Source organism: Dromiciops gliroides, chromosome X (assembly GCF_019393635.1).
Source record: "Dromiciops gliroides isolate mDroGli1 chromosome X, mDroGli1.pri, whole genome shotgun sequence".
NCBI classification, from domain to species: Eukaryota; Metazoa; Chordata; class Mammalia; order Microbiotheria; family Microbiotheriidae; genus Dromiciops; species Dromiciops gliroides.
Genome location: NC_057867.1, coordinates 28,886,716 through 28,902,454, shown reverse-complemented (window position 1 = coordinate 28,902,454; position 15,739 = coordinate 28,886,716). Strand labels below are relative to the sequence as shown.

At 53.7% G+C, this 15,739-nt stretch overlaps 1 protein-coding gene across 1 annotated transcript; it reads right to left on the bottom strand.

Annotated features, from left to right (window-relative positions):
- Positions 1 to 2,234: 2,234 nt before the first annotated feature.
- LOC122733899 (fizzy-related protein homolog) lies at positions 2,235 to 4,092 on the bottom strand. Its single transcript, XM_043974612.1, has 2 exons — positions 3,832 to 4,092; positions 2,235 to 3,785 (listed from the first exon to the last, which is right to left on the bottom strand). Exons 1-2 carry the CDS (start codon positions 4,090 to 4,092, stop codon positions 2,235 to 2,237), a joined length of 1,812 nt encoding a protein of 603 aa, XP_043830547.1.
- Positions 4,093 to 15,739: the final 11,647 nt, after the last annotated feature.

The window sequence follows — 15,739 nt, the reverse complement described above, 5'->3', positions numbered from 1 at the left end:
CCTCCCTCAGATGCCACATATGGCACAAGCCTCCACTCTGGGAACTGGCCTGTACGAACTTTAGGGAAGGAAATTCCCCAGGCTTTCCAAGACGATGTTCAAACTATACAACGTACTAATGTCACAGGCATACTTGGAAAAATACAAGAATTAATTAACTGGGTTTTTAAACCACATTCACAAGGTGAATTCAGCAAACGCTAGTGAGCCAATCGTCATCTGCCTCCTTTGCTAAGCGTACAGGGTTCAGGCCAGGGACAAGGCAAGAAAGAACTGGTTCTTCTCATGAAAAATAACCCATTAATCACATGCATAGACAGACATATAGGTATATGTCTATGTCTATATGCAGCCCTATACCTACAGAGGCTACAGACACACGTGTATTGTTTTCCCCCAGCAAAGGTTCTCTGGTGGGCACTCAGATAGCCTCCCCCAAAGGCCCAGGGCTGGGAGTGCTCCCTGGGCGTGGAATAGAGCTCCCAGGCTTTAGAGGCCCATCCCAAGGCTGGTCATGGGTGGCCTAGGGTGAGGGGCAGGTGAGCGACAGATTCCACTGGGCAGAAGCTCCCCTTTCTGCCTCCTCCAATGCCATTGGATTATGAAGCAATACTTTTCCACAAAAGGCATGACAATACCGTGCACACTCCTCAACCACGTGCCCTCAGAAACCTCTGGGTTCCTCTGGAGACATGGCCTTCTTATACTCCTCCTGCTTTTCTGAGGTGGGCTCTTTGGTCGGTTGGCTGGAACCAGGGGCTGGAGATTGTCCACACTTCAAAGCAACCCACCTGCCCCCAACAGAGAGAGAGACACACAGATCTGGGAGGATCCAAAGAAAGTCAGAGGGCCAAGGAGACAACTTCCAACTCAATCTAAGACCTTCTCACCTGTACCTCAAATATTCTCTCTTTAGCCCACAGCAGCAGAAGAGGCTATCAGGGGGGATGTGAAAGGGAAGTGGCCCAATACCCTAAGCCCTCGGGGGCCGGATCCACTCCTCGCCTGGTGGCCAAAAGGATGCTTGTCCTGCCCCATCAGGACCCACTCCTGCCTTCTAGCTGACGGCTCAAGGCCCTGAGGAACCCCTGTGGCAACAGCACTCGCAGCTCAGCTCAGCTCCCCCTTAAGGAGAGCCCTCTCTCCTCGGTCAGCACACAGGAGCTGCTAGGCCACTCTGAAAAACAAACAAAAATGCCTTTCCCCCACAGGCTCTGATCTATTTAAACACATTTCTTTCCCCAAAAGCTGGTGTCCAGACTCCCGAGCGTGATGCCCACTTTCTCTTGCCACCCAGGAGGACATTTTGAAATAACTTCTGGCCTTTGGTAGAAAATCCACCCCAACTCTTCCTCATGCCTTAAGAAAAATAAAGAAACAATGCTCCCCCCCACCTTTCCACAAGTCCTCCTCCCACCCCCAGCACCCTGCTCTGAACTGAGGGGCAGCAGCCCCAGGCCTTCTCGAGCCAGGGAGGAGCAAGCATTCTTTGGTCAGTTAGGCCACAACCTTAGTAGCCCAGTCGCTTCTCCCCATGAGGCTCAGAGACAGCCATGGGGGGAGCCTGGAAGGGGGCCTCATACCCAGGTCTTCTTTAGAGACTCATTTTATTCCTTTGCCTATCTCTACCCCTTCTGTTTTTTCTGTTTGTGTGTGTGTGTGTGTGTGTGTGTGTGTGTGTGTGTGTGTGTGTGTGTGTGTGTGCGCCCCAGTGGGCCTCAGCTCTCAGGGCAGCCCATCTAGATGGAGGAGCAGGGCCTGCCCTGAGCCTGAGGTCACCCGCAGCCTACCCCCTCCCTCCCCCAACTTTCACAACGATCCCCCTGCCGCCCCCACCCCAGAGAACAACAGTCCCCCAAAAGAAGCCAGTTTGTCTGTCTCTTCCCAGAGATGCCAGGGCAGAAGAGGAAAGGTGAGGTTTCTTTGTTCTGGCCACAGCAGGCTGGTCCAGTGTGTGAAATGGAGGTTCTCTTCCTTCAGCTCCCCCTCTGGGAAGGATGGGCTCCTAAAATGGGAGTGCTTCCCCCACCCCCAAGCTTGCGCTCTGCCCACATCTCCTTGGCCAGGGTCCACAGTCCTGCAAAGAGCGATGCCTTGGAAGGAAGGTTTGCCCAGGTCCACCCCCTTTTCCCCCCTTGCCAGCTGGCCGTTGGGGTCCTTGCCACGCCTGCTGCTCAGAGTCAGGGGTATTTGGGCCGAGCGGCCCAGGTGGTCCTGGAGCGTGAGTCGGGCAGTTACCGCACGTGACTGAAGAGATCGAGGACAGACGGGGATGGCCTCCTCGGACGGGGTTTGACAAAGACATCCCAGAACCTCAGAGTGCCGTCAGCCGCGCCCGTGGCTATGACCTGACCATCTGGAGACGTGGTGAGATAGAGGACGCGGCAGGTGTGGCCCGTGAGCTTGGCCACTTGGGTCAGGGAGGGGTACTTCCACATGGCGACCTGGTTCTCCGGGGAGCCATGGGTGCTGACCAGCTCGTTGCTGTGTCGGGACCAGGCCAGGTTGCAGACCTGGGAGCCGGTATGGATGATGTGCAGGGTCTGCTCCGTCAGCGTGTTCCAGAAATGGATGCTGCGGTCAGTGGCTGCGCCCCCCGACGCCAGCAGGCCTTGCTGGTGGGGAGACCACGCGATGGCCCTCACGGCCCCCTTATGTCTGGTGTACTGCTGCACGGGATGCAGGCTGGAGCGGTTCCACAGCAGAATGGTGTTGTCCCTGCCACTGGAGGCCAGCAGGCGGCCATTCGTGGACCACTGGAGCCCACACACCTCCCTGCTGTGGCCATGCAGCTGGCGCTCAGACTGCAGGGCCGGGGTGCGGAAGTCTCTCTGGATGATCGTGGCGTCTCGGCTCCCGGAAGAAATCTGCTCCTGATTCCAGGCCAGCACACCGACTCGGGATCGGTGCCCGTCCAGCACGGACACCTTCTTCTCCGCTGCCACGTCCCAGATCTGCACGAAGCCGTTGTGCGTGCCGACTGCCAGCAAATTCCCCTCTCTGGACCAGCACGTGGAGGTCACGGAATCGCCCTCCACAGCCAGGTCACACAGCCTGGTCACCTGGTACGTAACGGCATTCCACAGAAAGGCCCGGGAGCCCAGGGCTACAGAGACGATGTTGAGGGGAGACCAGTCCAGTAGGTTGAGGCAGAAGTTGTTCTGCAGCTCCGGGGCCCGCAGGATTTTGAAAGGCTTTGGGGGGACTTTTCTCGAGGGCTTCTTCTGCAACCTGAGTAAGGCCTGGCTTTGGGGGCTGATGGAGGACAAGGCAAACTGAGAGGCTTCGCTCCCGGCAGCGTCAGGTCCCCGGCCCTTGGGGCCCGGAGAATACACAAAGAGGTCCTGCTTCGCTGGGGTGCCCGGCTGCAGCAGCCATTGCCCCCCTCTCCAGGCATACTGGACTCTCTCGATGCCAGCTCCTAGCAGCTCGTTCTTCAGTAAGGCGGAGTAGACCGGGATCTCTCTGCTGGTGCCCAAAGCGTCCCCTCCTCCGGGTTCCCCCGTCTGCCTCGGTGACTTCTCAGCGTCTTCTGCTCTCTGGAATTTCAGGCTCCAGTCGGATCCAGTTCTGGAGGGGATGAAGCGGTCTCCAGGATCGCTGGGACAGGGCGCTGGAGAAGCGTACCCTGTCAGAAGCCAGCTCATCTTGGCTCCCCAGGTGACAGACTGGCGGCTCTCTGGGGATCTCCTGGTGTCTCGGCCTGGCCGGAACAGGCCCTTTGGTGAAGTCAGGACAGCCACAGGACTAGCCCCTGATGCTGGCCCTCGGCTGCTGAGAGCAGCCTGCAGAGGGCCAGGCAGACGGATGGACGGACAGACGGACACTCACACGGTCACTCTGGAGGTGGGTCAGTGGTGGAGATGCCTTCTGAGGATGGTAGGGGAGTAGAGCTGGGGGTGGGTGAGACAGCACTGGGTCCCCCAGGAGCTCAGGATCCACCAGGGGCAAGTGCCAAGGAACATCTGGAAGGAGGTACCTCTCTTGATCTTGGGAGGTGGAGGAGGTGGTCGTGGGGAGCCAGGGAATTTTGGAATCTTGGGCCTGGGGAGAATAAGCAAGGTCAGTATGGGAGGAAACACCTTGTGCCATCTAGGTAGGGGGAGGAGGCAGGGCTGCAGTGGCTTGGGACTCGGGGCCTGTAAGCTCCTTGGGGGCAGGCACGGTCTTTGGCCTCCTTTTGGCATCCCTGACGCTTAGCGTGGTGCCTGGCAAATAGTCTGTGGATTGACAGCTGGATAGGTTGATGGATGGCCAAGGACAGTCTGGGAAGACCTGGCCAGGAGAGAAAGGTGGCTGGCACTGGCTGCCACCCAGGGCGTGGAGCCACGAGGCTTGGTGGCCAAGGTCGATCTGGGAGGAGCCTCCACTCTGGACTTCTGCCAGGGAAGAAGGAGTCTTGGGGGCTGACTTGGATTCTGGGCCTGGATCGTCAAAGGGTGAAAAGCAAGCTCAGTCGGAGAGGAAAGATCTTACCAGCTCTCAGTGTGAGGAGAACAGTCCCGCTCACCCTGGCAGAAGACACCTCTGCCATGGATCTCGGTCCAGGGCCAAAGCCTGGGCAGATGCAGAGACGAGCACCCCCAGGCCCCTGGGGTCCTCACTTCAGGCTGGGGTCTGTGAAGGAGGCAGAGGTCATTGGGGTTCTCAGCAGGGGAGAAGGCTGGGATCAAGTGGGGTGAGGGCCAATGGCCAAGGCCGGTCTGGGAAGAGATGCCTTCCAGGATCTCAGTCAGGAGAGCGTGAGGGCAGGTGCTGGTTTAGACTTGGGGCCTGCATCCCTGAGGCCAGATGGCCTCCATCGGCTGGGGAGGAGCCACCTGAATTAAGGGACGATGGCCAAGGCCACCACGGGAAGAGAGGTGCTCCCAATCTCTGGAGCAGGCAGAGGGGCCTGACGCTCGAACCCTTGATCCCTGAGGGCTAAAGCCTGAGCTCCTTCGTTCGGAGAAGAGACACTGTCCTCTGGGGACCCGGGTCTGTGGAGGATGGCCAGGGTCAGTCGGGGAGGCCCGTCTTTGCCAATCTCCATCTGGGGAGACGACTGAGGCAGGGCAACCTCAGACTCGGGAGGTGGGGCCGGACCCAGGAGGGCCCAAGTCTGGGTGCGGGCTCCTTACTGGATCCCGGTATAGGCAGAAAGGCCAAGGCCAGTCTGGGAGGAGGCAGCCCAGGGGATTCTGAGTCTGGGCAGAACGGCCAAGGGCAGTTGGGGAGGGGAAGGATAGGGAGGCAGTGGGGGGCGGGGGGGGGGTTGTCTCAGGCCAGGGCAGAAGACAGGAAAGATGGCTAGAGACAGGCACTCATACGCCAACGGGGTTTTTCCAGCTGACGTGGGTCTGTCCTTCCCAGCGAGGCAGCATTAGCTCTGGGGCCTGGATCTGGGAGGAGGTGCCTTACCTGATCTCAGTGGGGCAGAGTGACCCAGGTCAGTCTGGGGGGAGGCGCCTCAGGGGGTCTCAGTCAAGGACAGAAGAAGAGGAAGAGGGACAGCCAGGTGCTCTCCCTGCAGATGTGGCTCTGTGGAGGAGACAGATTTCCATGAAGATCCATGAGAACTTTGGTTTGGGGCCTAAGGAGGGGGACCAAGGGCTCCTCTTCCACCCTACCCCAGCCACACATGAAGACGGCCATGCCCTGGGTCCTGCCACCCCCCCCCCCACCCAAGCCCAAGAAGCCACCTCCACGTACAAGAGTTCTGCAGTGCCCTCATCTGACTGGAGAATCACCACGGAAAGCCAGGCTATTGGCTTCCCACCTCTGCGCCGGCCTCCCCTTATCAAGCTCTCCTCTTTGTCCACGCCATGACCTCCACGGCCTCGGAGCCCTCGGCCGTCTCCCTCCCACTAGGCACGCTCTGCTCTTCTCCTCATGCTGACCCCTTGGTGAACCAGTTCAACTGTACACTGTCCTCCTCTATGGAATGCCTGCCCCTGTATCCCGTCACCGATTAGGCCACGTCTCAGCCTTGGGTCACTCCCCCCATCCCCTGCCTTGCCTTCCCTCCTCCACACATCCGCTGCTCAAGGAACGTAGGGACCCGTTCTCTGACTGCGGCCCCTACCCTTCCATGGGACACAACCTCCACCCCTTCCTCACTGCCCTAGACGAACCCACTGTGCCCCCTCCCGGGTCAGCTCACTCGCATGCTCTGCACAGTGGCTCTGCCAAACTGTCTCACCCCTCCTCCTACCTCCTATGCCCACGCCCCTGCCCCTGCTCTCTCTCAGCTGAGACCTTGGCCTCCTATTTTAGACGGAACTGGGGCCATTGGCCATGAACTCCCTCTTCTCCCACTCCTCCTTATCCCCTATCCCTCCCACTCCTTCTGCCACTCTCTCCTCCATCACCCCTGCCTCATGGGAACCGGGGTGGCATTTCTGCTGACCGAGCCTGACGCTGCCACGTGCTCAAGCGATCCCCTTCCGTTCCGTCTCCTCCAACAGGTCGCCCCCTCTGGCATCCCCCCACTCTGCCACCTACCCTCCATCTCTCCCTGGCTCCTGGCTCCTTCCCTACTGCCTACACACATGTTCACGTTTCCCCCATCCTGAGAAATACCCTCCCTTGGGCCTTCCATCCCTGGTAGCTGGGGTGCCAGCTCTCTTTGGCCCTGTGGCCAGTCTTCTCTAGGGAAGGTCCTCTCTGCGAGGCCCCTCCACTTGCTCTCTTCTCACTCACTTGCTGAGCCCTCCCACTCTGCCTTCTTCCCTCCTCATTCGACAGAAGCGGCTCTCTCCAGACTCAGCCATGATCTCTACGTGACCCAGTCCAACAAACACATGGTCGGCGCCACGTGCCGCATGCCGAATGCCACATGCCAGGCTCTGTACTAAGCCTGGGGATACAATTAAGAAGCAGAAAGCCAGTCCCTGACCTCAAGGGGCCTGCCTTCTAGAGGGGGAGACAACACAGCCAAGGGAGGTGGGAGGCGCCAGGCGGGGGCCGGGAGGGGCGACCAGGCAGGGGCAAGCCCTCGTTCTGGGGAGCTGAAAGCAGGCAGGGCATCAGATGCCAAGGGGAGTGACCTGAGCGTTCAGTGCCGACCCTCCATAAAGGAAGACATTGGGAGGAGTTGGATCTTCAACGGCCAGCCGCTGTGTGGAGCTGTAACTAGGCAAGCCTGCCTTGCAACCCAGTGGCCTTCCTCCACTCTCCTTGTCCTCAATCCTTCTGCGGCCTTTCCCACCACCCAGCACTCCTCCTCTCTGAGGCCCTCTCCTCTGCAGCCTTTGGGGGCACCTCTCTCTCCTGGCTCTCCTTCTCCCTCTCAGAACACTCCTTCCCAGGCTCCTCTGCTGCATCCTCCTCCAGGTCCCACCCACTGACTAGGAGGGGCCCAGAGGGTTCTAGGCTTGGACCCTTTCTCTTCTTCCTCTAACTTGCTGCTCTCATGGATTGAAATACCGTCCCCATGCTGAGGATTCTCCAATCTGCCTAGCCTGCCCTAACTCCTCTGCTGACTTCCAGTCTCCCGTCTTCACCTGCCTTTCAGACATCTCGCACCCAATGTCCATTAGACATCTCAAACTCAAGATGCCCCAAACGGAACTCTTTGCCCTACACCCTCGCCACCTGCAACCTTCCCTGTTGCTGTTGGGTCCTCCGGGCTACCCACCTAGGTGTCCTGCTCCATGGCTCCCTACCAGCCCCCCTAATATACATTCTCTTGTCCAGGCCTGTCCCTTTCACCCATGCCACATCTCTGGAAAGTGCCCCCTTCTCTCTTCTGATACTGATGTTGCTATCTGTCCTTGTTCTCAAAGAGGAGCATGATACTAAGCCGATGTCCTGACTTGCAGGGACTTGGATTAAAGTGAGGGAGGGCTGTGCAAGGTCTCCAACCTCACTCCCTCCTCCAGAGCCATCTGGGTCCAGTGGCAAGAGACACATCAGGGCGACCAGAGATAGCCCCGGATGTTTGAGGAAATTGTGGTGAAGTGACTTGCCCAGGGCCCCACAGCTAGTCCGTGTCTGAGGGGAGATGTGAACTCAGGTCCTCCTGACCCCATGGGCAGCACTCTATCCACTGCAGCGCCACCTAGCTGCCCCTCTCGTACTGCTCCCTCTCTGTGACAGGCCCTCATCACCTTCCACCTGGACTGCTGCAATAGCTGTTGGGGGTAGGGGGAGTCTTCCCACCTCAAGTTCCTCCCCGCCCCAATCCATCCTCCGTTCAACCACCAAGGCAATTCTCCTAAAGCCCAGGTCTGACCATGTCACCCCAGCCCCCACCTCACCCAATAGACCCCAGTTGTTCCCTATGGCCTTGGGGATCCATTCAAAGCCAGGCATGCTCTAGGCCCCCTAAGCCCCAAAGCCGCTTCCTGTCTTTTTTTTTTTTTTTTGGCGGGACAATGGGGGTTAAGTGACTTGCCCAGGGTCACACAGCTAGTAAGTGTCAAGTGTCTGAGGCCGGATTTGAACTCAGGTCCTCCTGAATGCAGGGCCTGTGCTTTCTCCACTGGGCCACCTAGCCGCCCCACCCCTTCCTGTCTTTTTATGCTTTCGTCCCCACCTTGTCTTCTTCTAGCCAGTGGCGCTGGCCCCCTTACTGTTCCACTCACAGGCCCCTCCATCTCTGGATGGGCTCCAGACTGCTGCTCAGGCTGTCCCCCCCATGCCTGGAAGACCCTCACTCTTTTCCTCTGCCTCCTGACCTCCCCGGCTTCTTTTCAGCTCAGCTCTAAGCCCACCTCCTGAAGGAAGCCGCTCCCCATCCCTCTCCATTCCAGCGCCCTCCCCCTCCGCACCACCTCCTCCTCATCCTGCCTAGAGCTAGTTTGTATCTATCCGTTTGCCTGTTGTCTCCTCTATCAGACTGTGACCTCTTTAAAGGCAGGGCCTGCCTTCTGTTGTATGTGCCTGGCACTGAGTAGGGGCTTCCAAAATGTTGACTGACTGACTGACTGACTGACTGCTGGAGTGACCCCCTACCTGCTTCCCTTAGGGGCTCTCAGTCTGATGAGGAGGACCAGGGTCAAAAGGACACGAGATCCCCTTGTGACCCCAGTTTAGGGCAAAAGACTGGGAGGCCAGATGGAGAAGCAGGCCGCTGTGGACAAGCGTGTATGGAGGACAGAGAATTCTCTTGGGATCCAGGTGGCTTTGGGACTGGGTCCAGCAAGGCCCAGATGCCAGCGTGGGAAACGGCGCCCTGTCGGATGCCCTTCCACGGGAGAACGGCCAACGTCGTTGTCTGTCACAGTCCGGGGGAGAACGGCCAAGGTCAGCATGAGGGAAGGGGCCTCTGTGCCAGCGGGTATCTGGGAACGGCCAGAGTCAATGGGGAGAGGAGAGGTGGTCTCAGGGAAGAGTGGCCAAGGTCACAGCTGGGGAAGGAGCACATCGCAGGGAACCTCAATGGGGGGACAATGGCCAAGGTCAGGGCTGGGGAAGAGGCACCTCAGCGCAGCGTGGCCAAGGGGAGCATTGAGGAAGGAGAGGGCTCAGGGAATGGCGGTTGAGGGCAACACAGGGGGGAGAGGCCCTCAAGAGGGGATCGGGCCTGGGGTCCATGGCCAAGGTCAAGGCAGGGCAAGAGGAGGTTCAGGCAAGAACCGTCAAGGTCAAGAAGAGTCCATCTCTCCCCTCCCCCCTCCTCCATCTCCCCGCCCCGCCCCCCAATGATGAGGGCCTGGGGTCCATGGCCAAGGTCAAAGCCCAGCAAGAGGCTCCTCAACACTCACGTCTGTCTGGCGTTCTCCCAGGGGATGAGGGAGGCGGTCGAGGCCGGAGTGCGCAGGCCCAAAGTTAGGCCCCTATGGCCCCCACTTAGGCCCACCCCCCCCCCCCACAGCGGGCCCCCAGGAAGACCCTGGGGCCTGGGAGGGATGGCCTGGTCCTCCCTCCACCCTGGCTGCTCTCTGGGTCTAACTGAAGTGCCTTGATGCTGAGCGCCCTGAGGTACATTGCAAGCACACTGCGCCAGGCGCTAGCTCCGCCCCCATCCCCCACAAGCCCCCTTACTGCCTCCGAGGGGGCGGCGTGCGCCCCCTGGCGGGCTAGAGCAGCCTGGCTGAGCACTCAGATGCTGGGCTGAGAGAGCCCCATGGGAAAGCCCGGAGGCGGGGAAGGGCCACGAGGGGGCGCTGTGCAAGGGGGCGGGGCCTGGACTCTGTAGGACTCCGTAGGACTCCTCCTCCTGAGTTCAAACCTGGCTGTGGGACCCTGCCCCGGTCACTGCACCCATGGTCTTTGAGCAGAGCCTCCTGGCAAACGCGTGCTTGCCAGTGCTTTGCAGGCCCGGTTCTTTTGTGTGCACCCATGGCAGGGGGTTAACAAGCCAAAGACGGAGGGATCCCGTCCCCTCTTCTGGGGTCAGGCTGATCTCTGGCTGACGACCTGCACGGGAGCCATGCAGAGGGGCCCAGAAGGGGTGCGGGAGTCCAAGCAATGCTGCCGGCCCTGGGGCCCCCAGGGGGTCCTCCATGAGCTGCCAGGATTCCTTGCCTCCTTGCCGGGGGCGGGTGTAGGGGGGCGCTGGGCTGACACTACACTTGCAAACCCTTTCTGACTGGCAGGAGGAGTCTTCACAGATGTGATCGTGCCAGGCAGCGTCCCGCTGTGGCTCTGCACGTCGCCCACAGGGTGGATTTGGTGCTTTTCTCTTCAGCCTTTCTCGAGAAGGCTCATCAGAAGCATGGCTTTTTAGGGGCAGCTAGATGGCGCAGTGGATGGAGCACAGGCCCTGGAGTCAGGAGTACCTGAGCTCAAATCCGGCCTCAGGCACTTAACACTTACTAGCTGTGTGACCCTGGGCAAGTCACTTAACCCCCATTGCCCCGCAAAAAAAAAAAAAAAGAAAAAGAAGTATGGCTTTTTGCCCCAAAGTGTCCCTTCAATGGATGGGGTGGGGCAGGGGGGTGAGCAGGAGGGGGAGGTGGTGCTCCTGCTGCTGGTGGAATAATACCTTGTCACCAGCTCTCAATGACCCTTGTTCAATATTGTAACATTGACTGTGTGCATTTCTGAACTTAGCCAACAGCAAACAAGGTGAGCATTTCCCTAGACAGGGAAGGCCAAAGAGAATTGCACACAAACCACTCCTGAATCTGTCACTTCTCAGTCAGGAGGGAAGTGGTGTGCTTCCTTTTTAGTCCTTTGGACTCATGCTTTACCCACATTCGGGACCAGCTCAGAATTCTAACGTCCTCCAAAGGCGTTTTTATTTCTAATACCGGTTTTTAATGGTATTTTCTTTTCTTTTCAGGGCCACCTTCTCTTCGCCCTCATCAACCCCCCCACCCCACCCATCTCCCACCTCTGCACCTTGAGAAAGCCATGCGATGATTAAAAAATCGAGAGACACAGTTTCTGGGTAATGTAGTCATTTTATTAATAAGACCAGCAGACTATTCAAAAAAGGATGGTCATTTGGCCATCTTTCTCAGGACAAAGACAGTCCTAGGGGAGGGACTCGCAGTTTTTTATTTCTTCGAATCAGTTGCTGGTCAATGGGGCAGAGGGTTGACCGTGGCACAGAGAGATTATTTCTACTCAGATCGCCCCCAGCTTTGGGTTTTCAATTCAGAGAATGTATTCCCACTTCAGTGAAGGGTGGGGAGCCCAAGTGATTCTCCCCACACTGAGAAGCTTTTGGCTATACAGACACCCACGCTAAGAATAAAACTCAGAAAGAGTGTTCAGGGTCCCAGAAAGGGACACACTAATCACAGTAGGTCTGGACATAATTGTGATCAGCATCAAATTATCAAAATTATCTTATCAAATTATCAAAATAGCTTACAGATGAAATTTTGTAGACCTAAAAATCACAAGAAGTTTTTTTTACAAAAGCATATTTCTTTTTCTTTTGCTTAAACATCCCTCCCTAAAAGTATTTCTTTCTTAAAAACAGCTTTCAATTTCAATGTTAAAAATGATAATCACTAAACTTTCATAGAGTAAATTAGTTGGAAACCTCTAAAATGACAGATATCTCTGTTGTATTAAACGTTAAAGCAAAAATAAATCTTTAAACTTGGAATTTATCAAGATTCAATTGGCGTAAAAAAAGACCAAAAAAATTTAAAAAATAATTGGTGGGGCAGCTCAGTGGCACAGTGGATGGAGCACCGGCCCTGGAGTCAGGAGGACCTGAGTTCAAATCCGGCCTCACACACTTAACACTTACCAGCTGTGTGACCCTGGGCAAGTCACTTAACCCCCATTGCCTCACTAAAAAAAAAAAAAAAAAAGACATTTTGCACCAATTATCTTTTTTTTTTTTTTTTTAGTGAGGCAATGGGGGTTAAGTGACTTGCCCAGGGTCACGCAGCTGGTAAGTGTCAAATGTCTGTCTGGGGCCACATTTGAACTCAGGTCCTCCTGACTCCAAGGCCAGCGCTCGATCCACTGTGCCACCTAGCTGCCCCTTCCCTTTCTCTTCAAACATATCACTAAGAATCAAGGGAAAAAATGATATTCTGGAATCCCACATAGATAGTGAATGTGATAGTTCACTTAAAACCCCGAGAAGAAACAAATCTCCAAATTACCATCTATACACACAGACCTCTCTAAGGCAAAATTCATCTTTAAGAGTGGAGTTTGGGGAGCAGCTAGGAGGCTCAGTGGATAGAGCACTGGCCCTGGATTCAGGAGGACCTGAGTTCAAACGGGGCCTCAGGCATTTGACACTTACTAGCTGTGTGACCCTGGGCAGGTCACTCAACCCCCATTGCCCAGCAAAATAAAAAAAAAATAAAGAGTGGAGTTTTTGATATGTGCATAGAACCTCCACAAGGGATAGACAAATAACCTTAGATGAAACTCACTGTACACTCTAAGCAGGCTTCACTCGCATTTGGTGCAAGGATCCCCATTTTGTATCCCATTTGCTCAGTCGGAATTCTACAGCACAGTAAGCTCGTGCACAGGGTTGGTAAGAATTTATGATTAGATGGTTCTAATAGTACTTGGGAGTTTGCAAAGGGGGTTTTACAAGGTCTTTTTTGTGGGGTATAATTACCATTCTTCTCCTTCTCAAATAGTTATGTAAATACTTGATTAAACAATAACTCCAAATGGCTTAGTTAACACTCTCATAATTTTCACAAGAAACAGACAAATAATTTTAGGGGAACTTCCTTTTAAATATTGGCAAATATGGGAGGGTTATAATTTCTTCAATGACAGTGCTTCAGAACATCACCAACACATGGGCAGCAGGGCTGATAGAAGGATGTAACAACTTCCTAACCCATTCGTTTTTCCTTCTTCCTTTTTTCGTAAACAACACGATTCTTAATCTAACAATGTCTTGGTTATAAGACAAATTGCTGTTGTAGCAACATAACTGATGCAATAGTTTGCAAAATTTCATAATATAAGACATTTTAGAGACATGACAATACCCTCAACGATATGATGTATTTACAATTTGAAACAGACCCAATTAATTAGCAATCGGTTGACCTTAATTTCATTGAATGCTCTTCCAAGTGACTTTCCAGAGAAAACCATTTCTATCATCCACATTGGCAGTGTAGACTGATCTCATCTAAAAAAACCCACGTAGAGTTATCCAGGATGAGGTAATTGCATCCAATGAAAGAGAAAATAAAACAACAGTTATCGCTCATATTGCATTGGCTAAGCACTGTACCTAGCTCTTTACAATCTTGTGATTCTCACATCAACCCTGGGAGGTAGGTATTATCTTTCTCCCCTTACAAAGCAGTAAATTGGGGTAAATAGAAATTTCATGGGGCTGTAGAGCTAATAAATTTCTTAATGCCAAATCACAAATATCTTCTTGCATTAAGTTCTAATTTACCATAATAATCCCGATAGGATAACGCTCTCAGACCCCGTTCTTAGTTCCTTTAGGAAAGATTTGGGCTTAAATCAAATCAAATCTGGATTGATAATCACTAACGGTAACATTTTAATTTCGAAGGCCTAATACCGCTAGCAATTTAAAAGAAAAAGGATTACTATCCACAACTTCCCATATTTCCTTTTTTACCCACAAAGACACATGGTGACAATTCACAGCTCCAAAGAACCTTATATGTCCCCCCAAACTTGACAGCAAGGATGGTAGCTTTAGAGAGCTTCTCTCAGAATATTGGGATGCTGGATTTCCCTCTCTGAAATCCTACTCCTGCTGGAAATTCAGAATGTATTATTAGCGTTTGGGGGATGACTGATCACTAATAATTGGTTTCATAAGCTGAGTTATGGATAATCTCCCAGGTGGCCCCTTACTGTGTATGTAGATTTCCTCCTCTCCTCCCCAGATAGCTTCCTTCAGAGGACTTTGCTCAGGTAGATGCATCTACATGAGGATCGCCCCCCTGTGAGTGGGCAAATTAGGAAAAAAATGCTGCTGCAGCAGAAACACGCAGATGGATATAGGCACACCTATACGCTTCCTCAGAAATGGTTGAAGGTTTGAATCACTTTTAGGCTGAGGAGAGTCAAAAGCTCAACTTAGAGATTCTCAGGAAAGGGCCTCTCTGAGGGTAAAGAAATCTCACCATGAGCACTGGCAGGAGAGGGCAGTTTCCCAGGAGACCCTAAGCCAGGCCAGTCTCTTTTCCTCAAAACTCCCTTCATGGTTGCCATAACTGTGATGATTCAAAAGGTGAGAGGCAAAGTTTCTTCTGATTTAATCAATTTTTTACTAAGGCCATCGGGTTATCAATAAAAGGGAAGTCATTTGGCCATCTCTCTCAGACCAAAGACAATCTTAGGGGAGGGACTCCTAGTTTTTGTATCCTCGAAACAGTAGGTGGTCAATGGGGACAGAGTTGACCCTGGCCCAGAGACATTATCTCCACTCAGATCACCCCCAGGCACGGGCTATCCATTCAAAGAATGTCTTTGCTCTTTAATGAGGAGGACAATTGAACCCTGCCCATGGAGAAACCTTTGTCTATATAGACAAAAACATCTGACTCCCCCTAAGCTTGAGAGCACAGTGAACTTCCCTACCCTACATTAAATTCCTTGTATGGCTGGATGAGGTCTGGAGAGTCAATGCAATCTCATCATCAGCGATGAAGATTCAAGAAAAAAATGGAATAAGTCAGGGCTATGGAAGAAGGGGAGAACTCTGACTCTCCACCCAAATATTTGGTTATTAATAATCATTTCTCACAGGCAGAAAAAAAAATCAAACCGGCTTCAAAATTGCGTAGTGAAGCAAAACAAAAGCCCACATTGGCCATATCCAAAATAAAACCCATTCCCCATCTGCATCCAGAGTCCATCATCTCCATATCTCGAAGTGAGAAGCATGTTTTATCACAGCTCCTCTGAAACTAGGGTTGGCCATTGTGTTGGTCACAGTTTCTAAGTATTTCAGAGCTGTTTATCTTGACTATTCTTCTTACTATATAAATTGTTCTCTTGGTTCTGCTCACTTCACTTTGCATGAGCTCAAAGTGTCTTCCGAAGTTTTTCTGAAACCATCCCCTTGGTCATTTCTTGCAGCAGAATAGCATTCTATCACCTTCATATGCCATAAGTTGTTCAGCCATTCCCCAGTCAATGGGCAGGCTGTTAATTTCCAATTCTTTGCCACCACAAAAATATATTGGCTAGGATAAATATTTTTGTACATATTGGCCCTTTTCTACTTTTCTGGTTCTTTTTGGGGTATAGATGCAATAGTGGCATCACTGGGGCACAGGGTACGCACAGGCTAATGGATTTGGGGGCATAGTTCCAAAATGCTTTCCACAATGGCTACTGATCAGTTGCCAGTTCCACTCAGAGGTTATGAGAG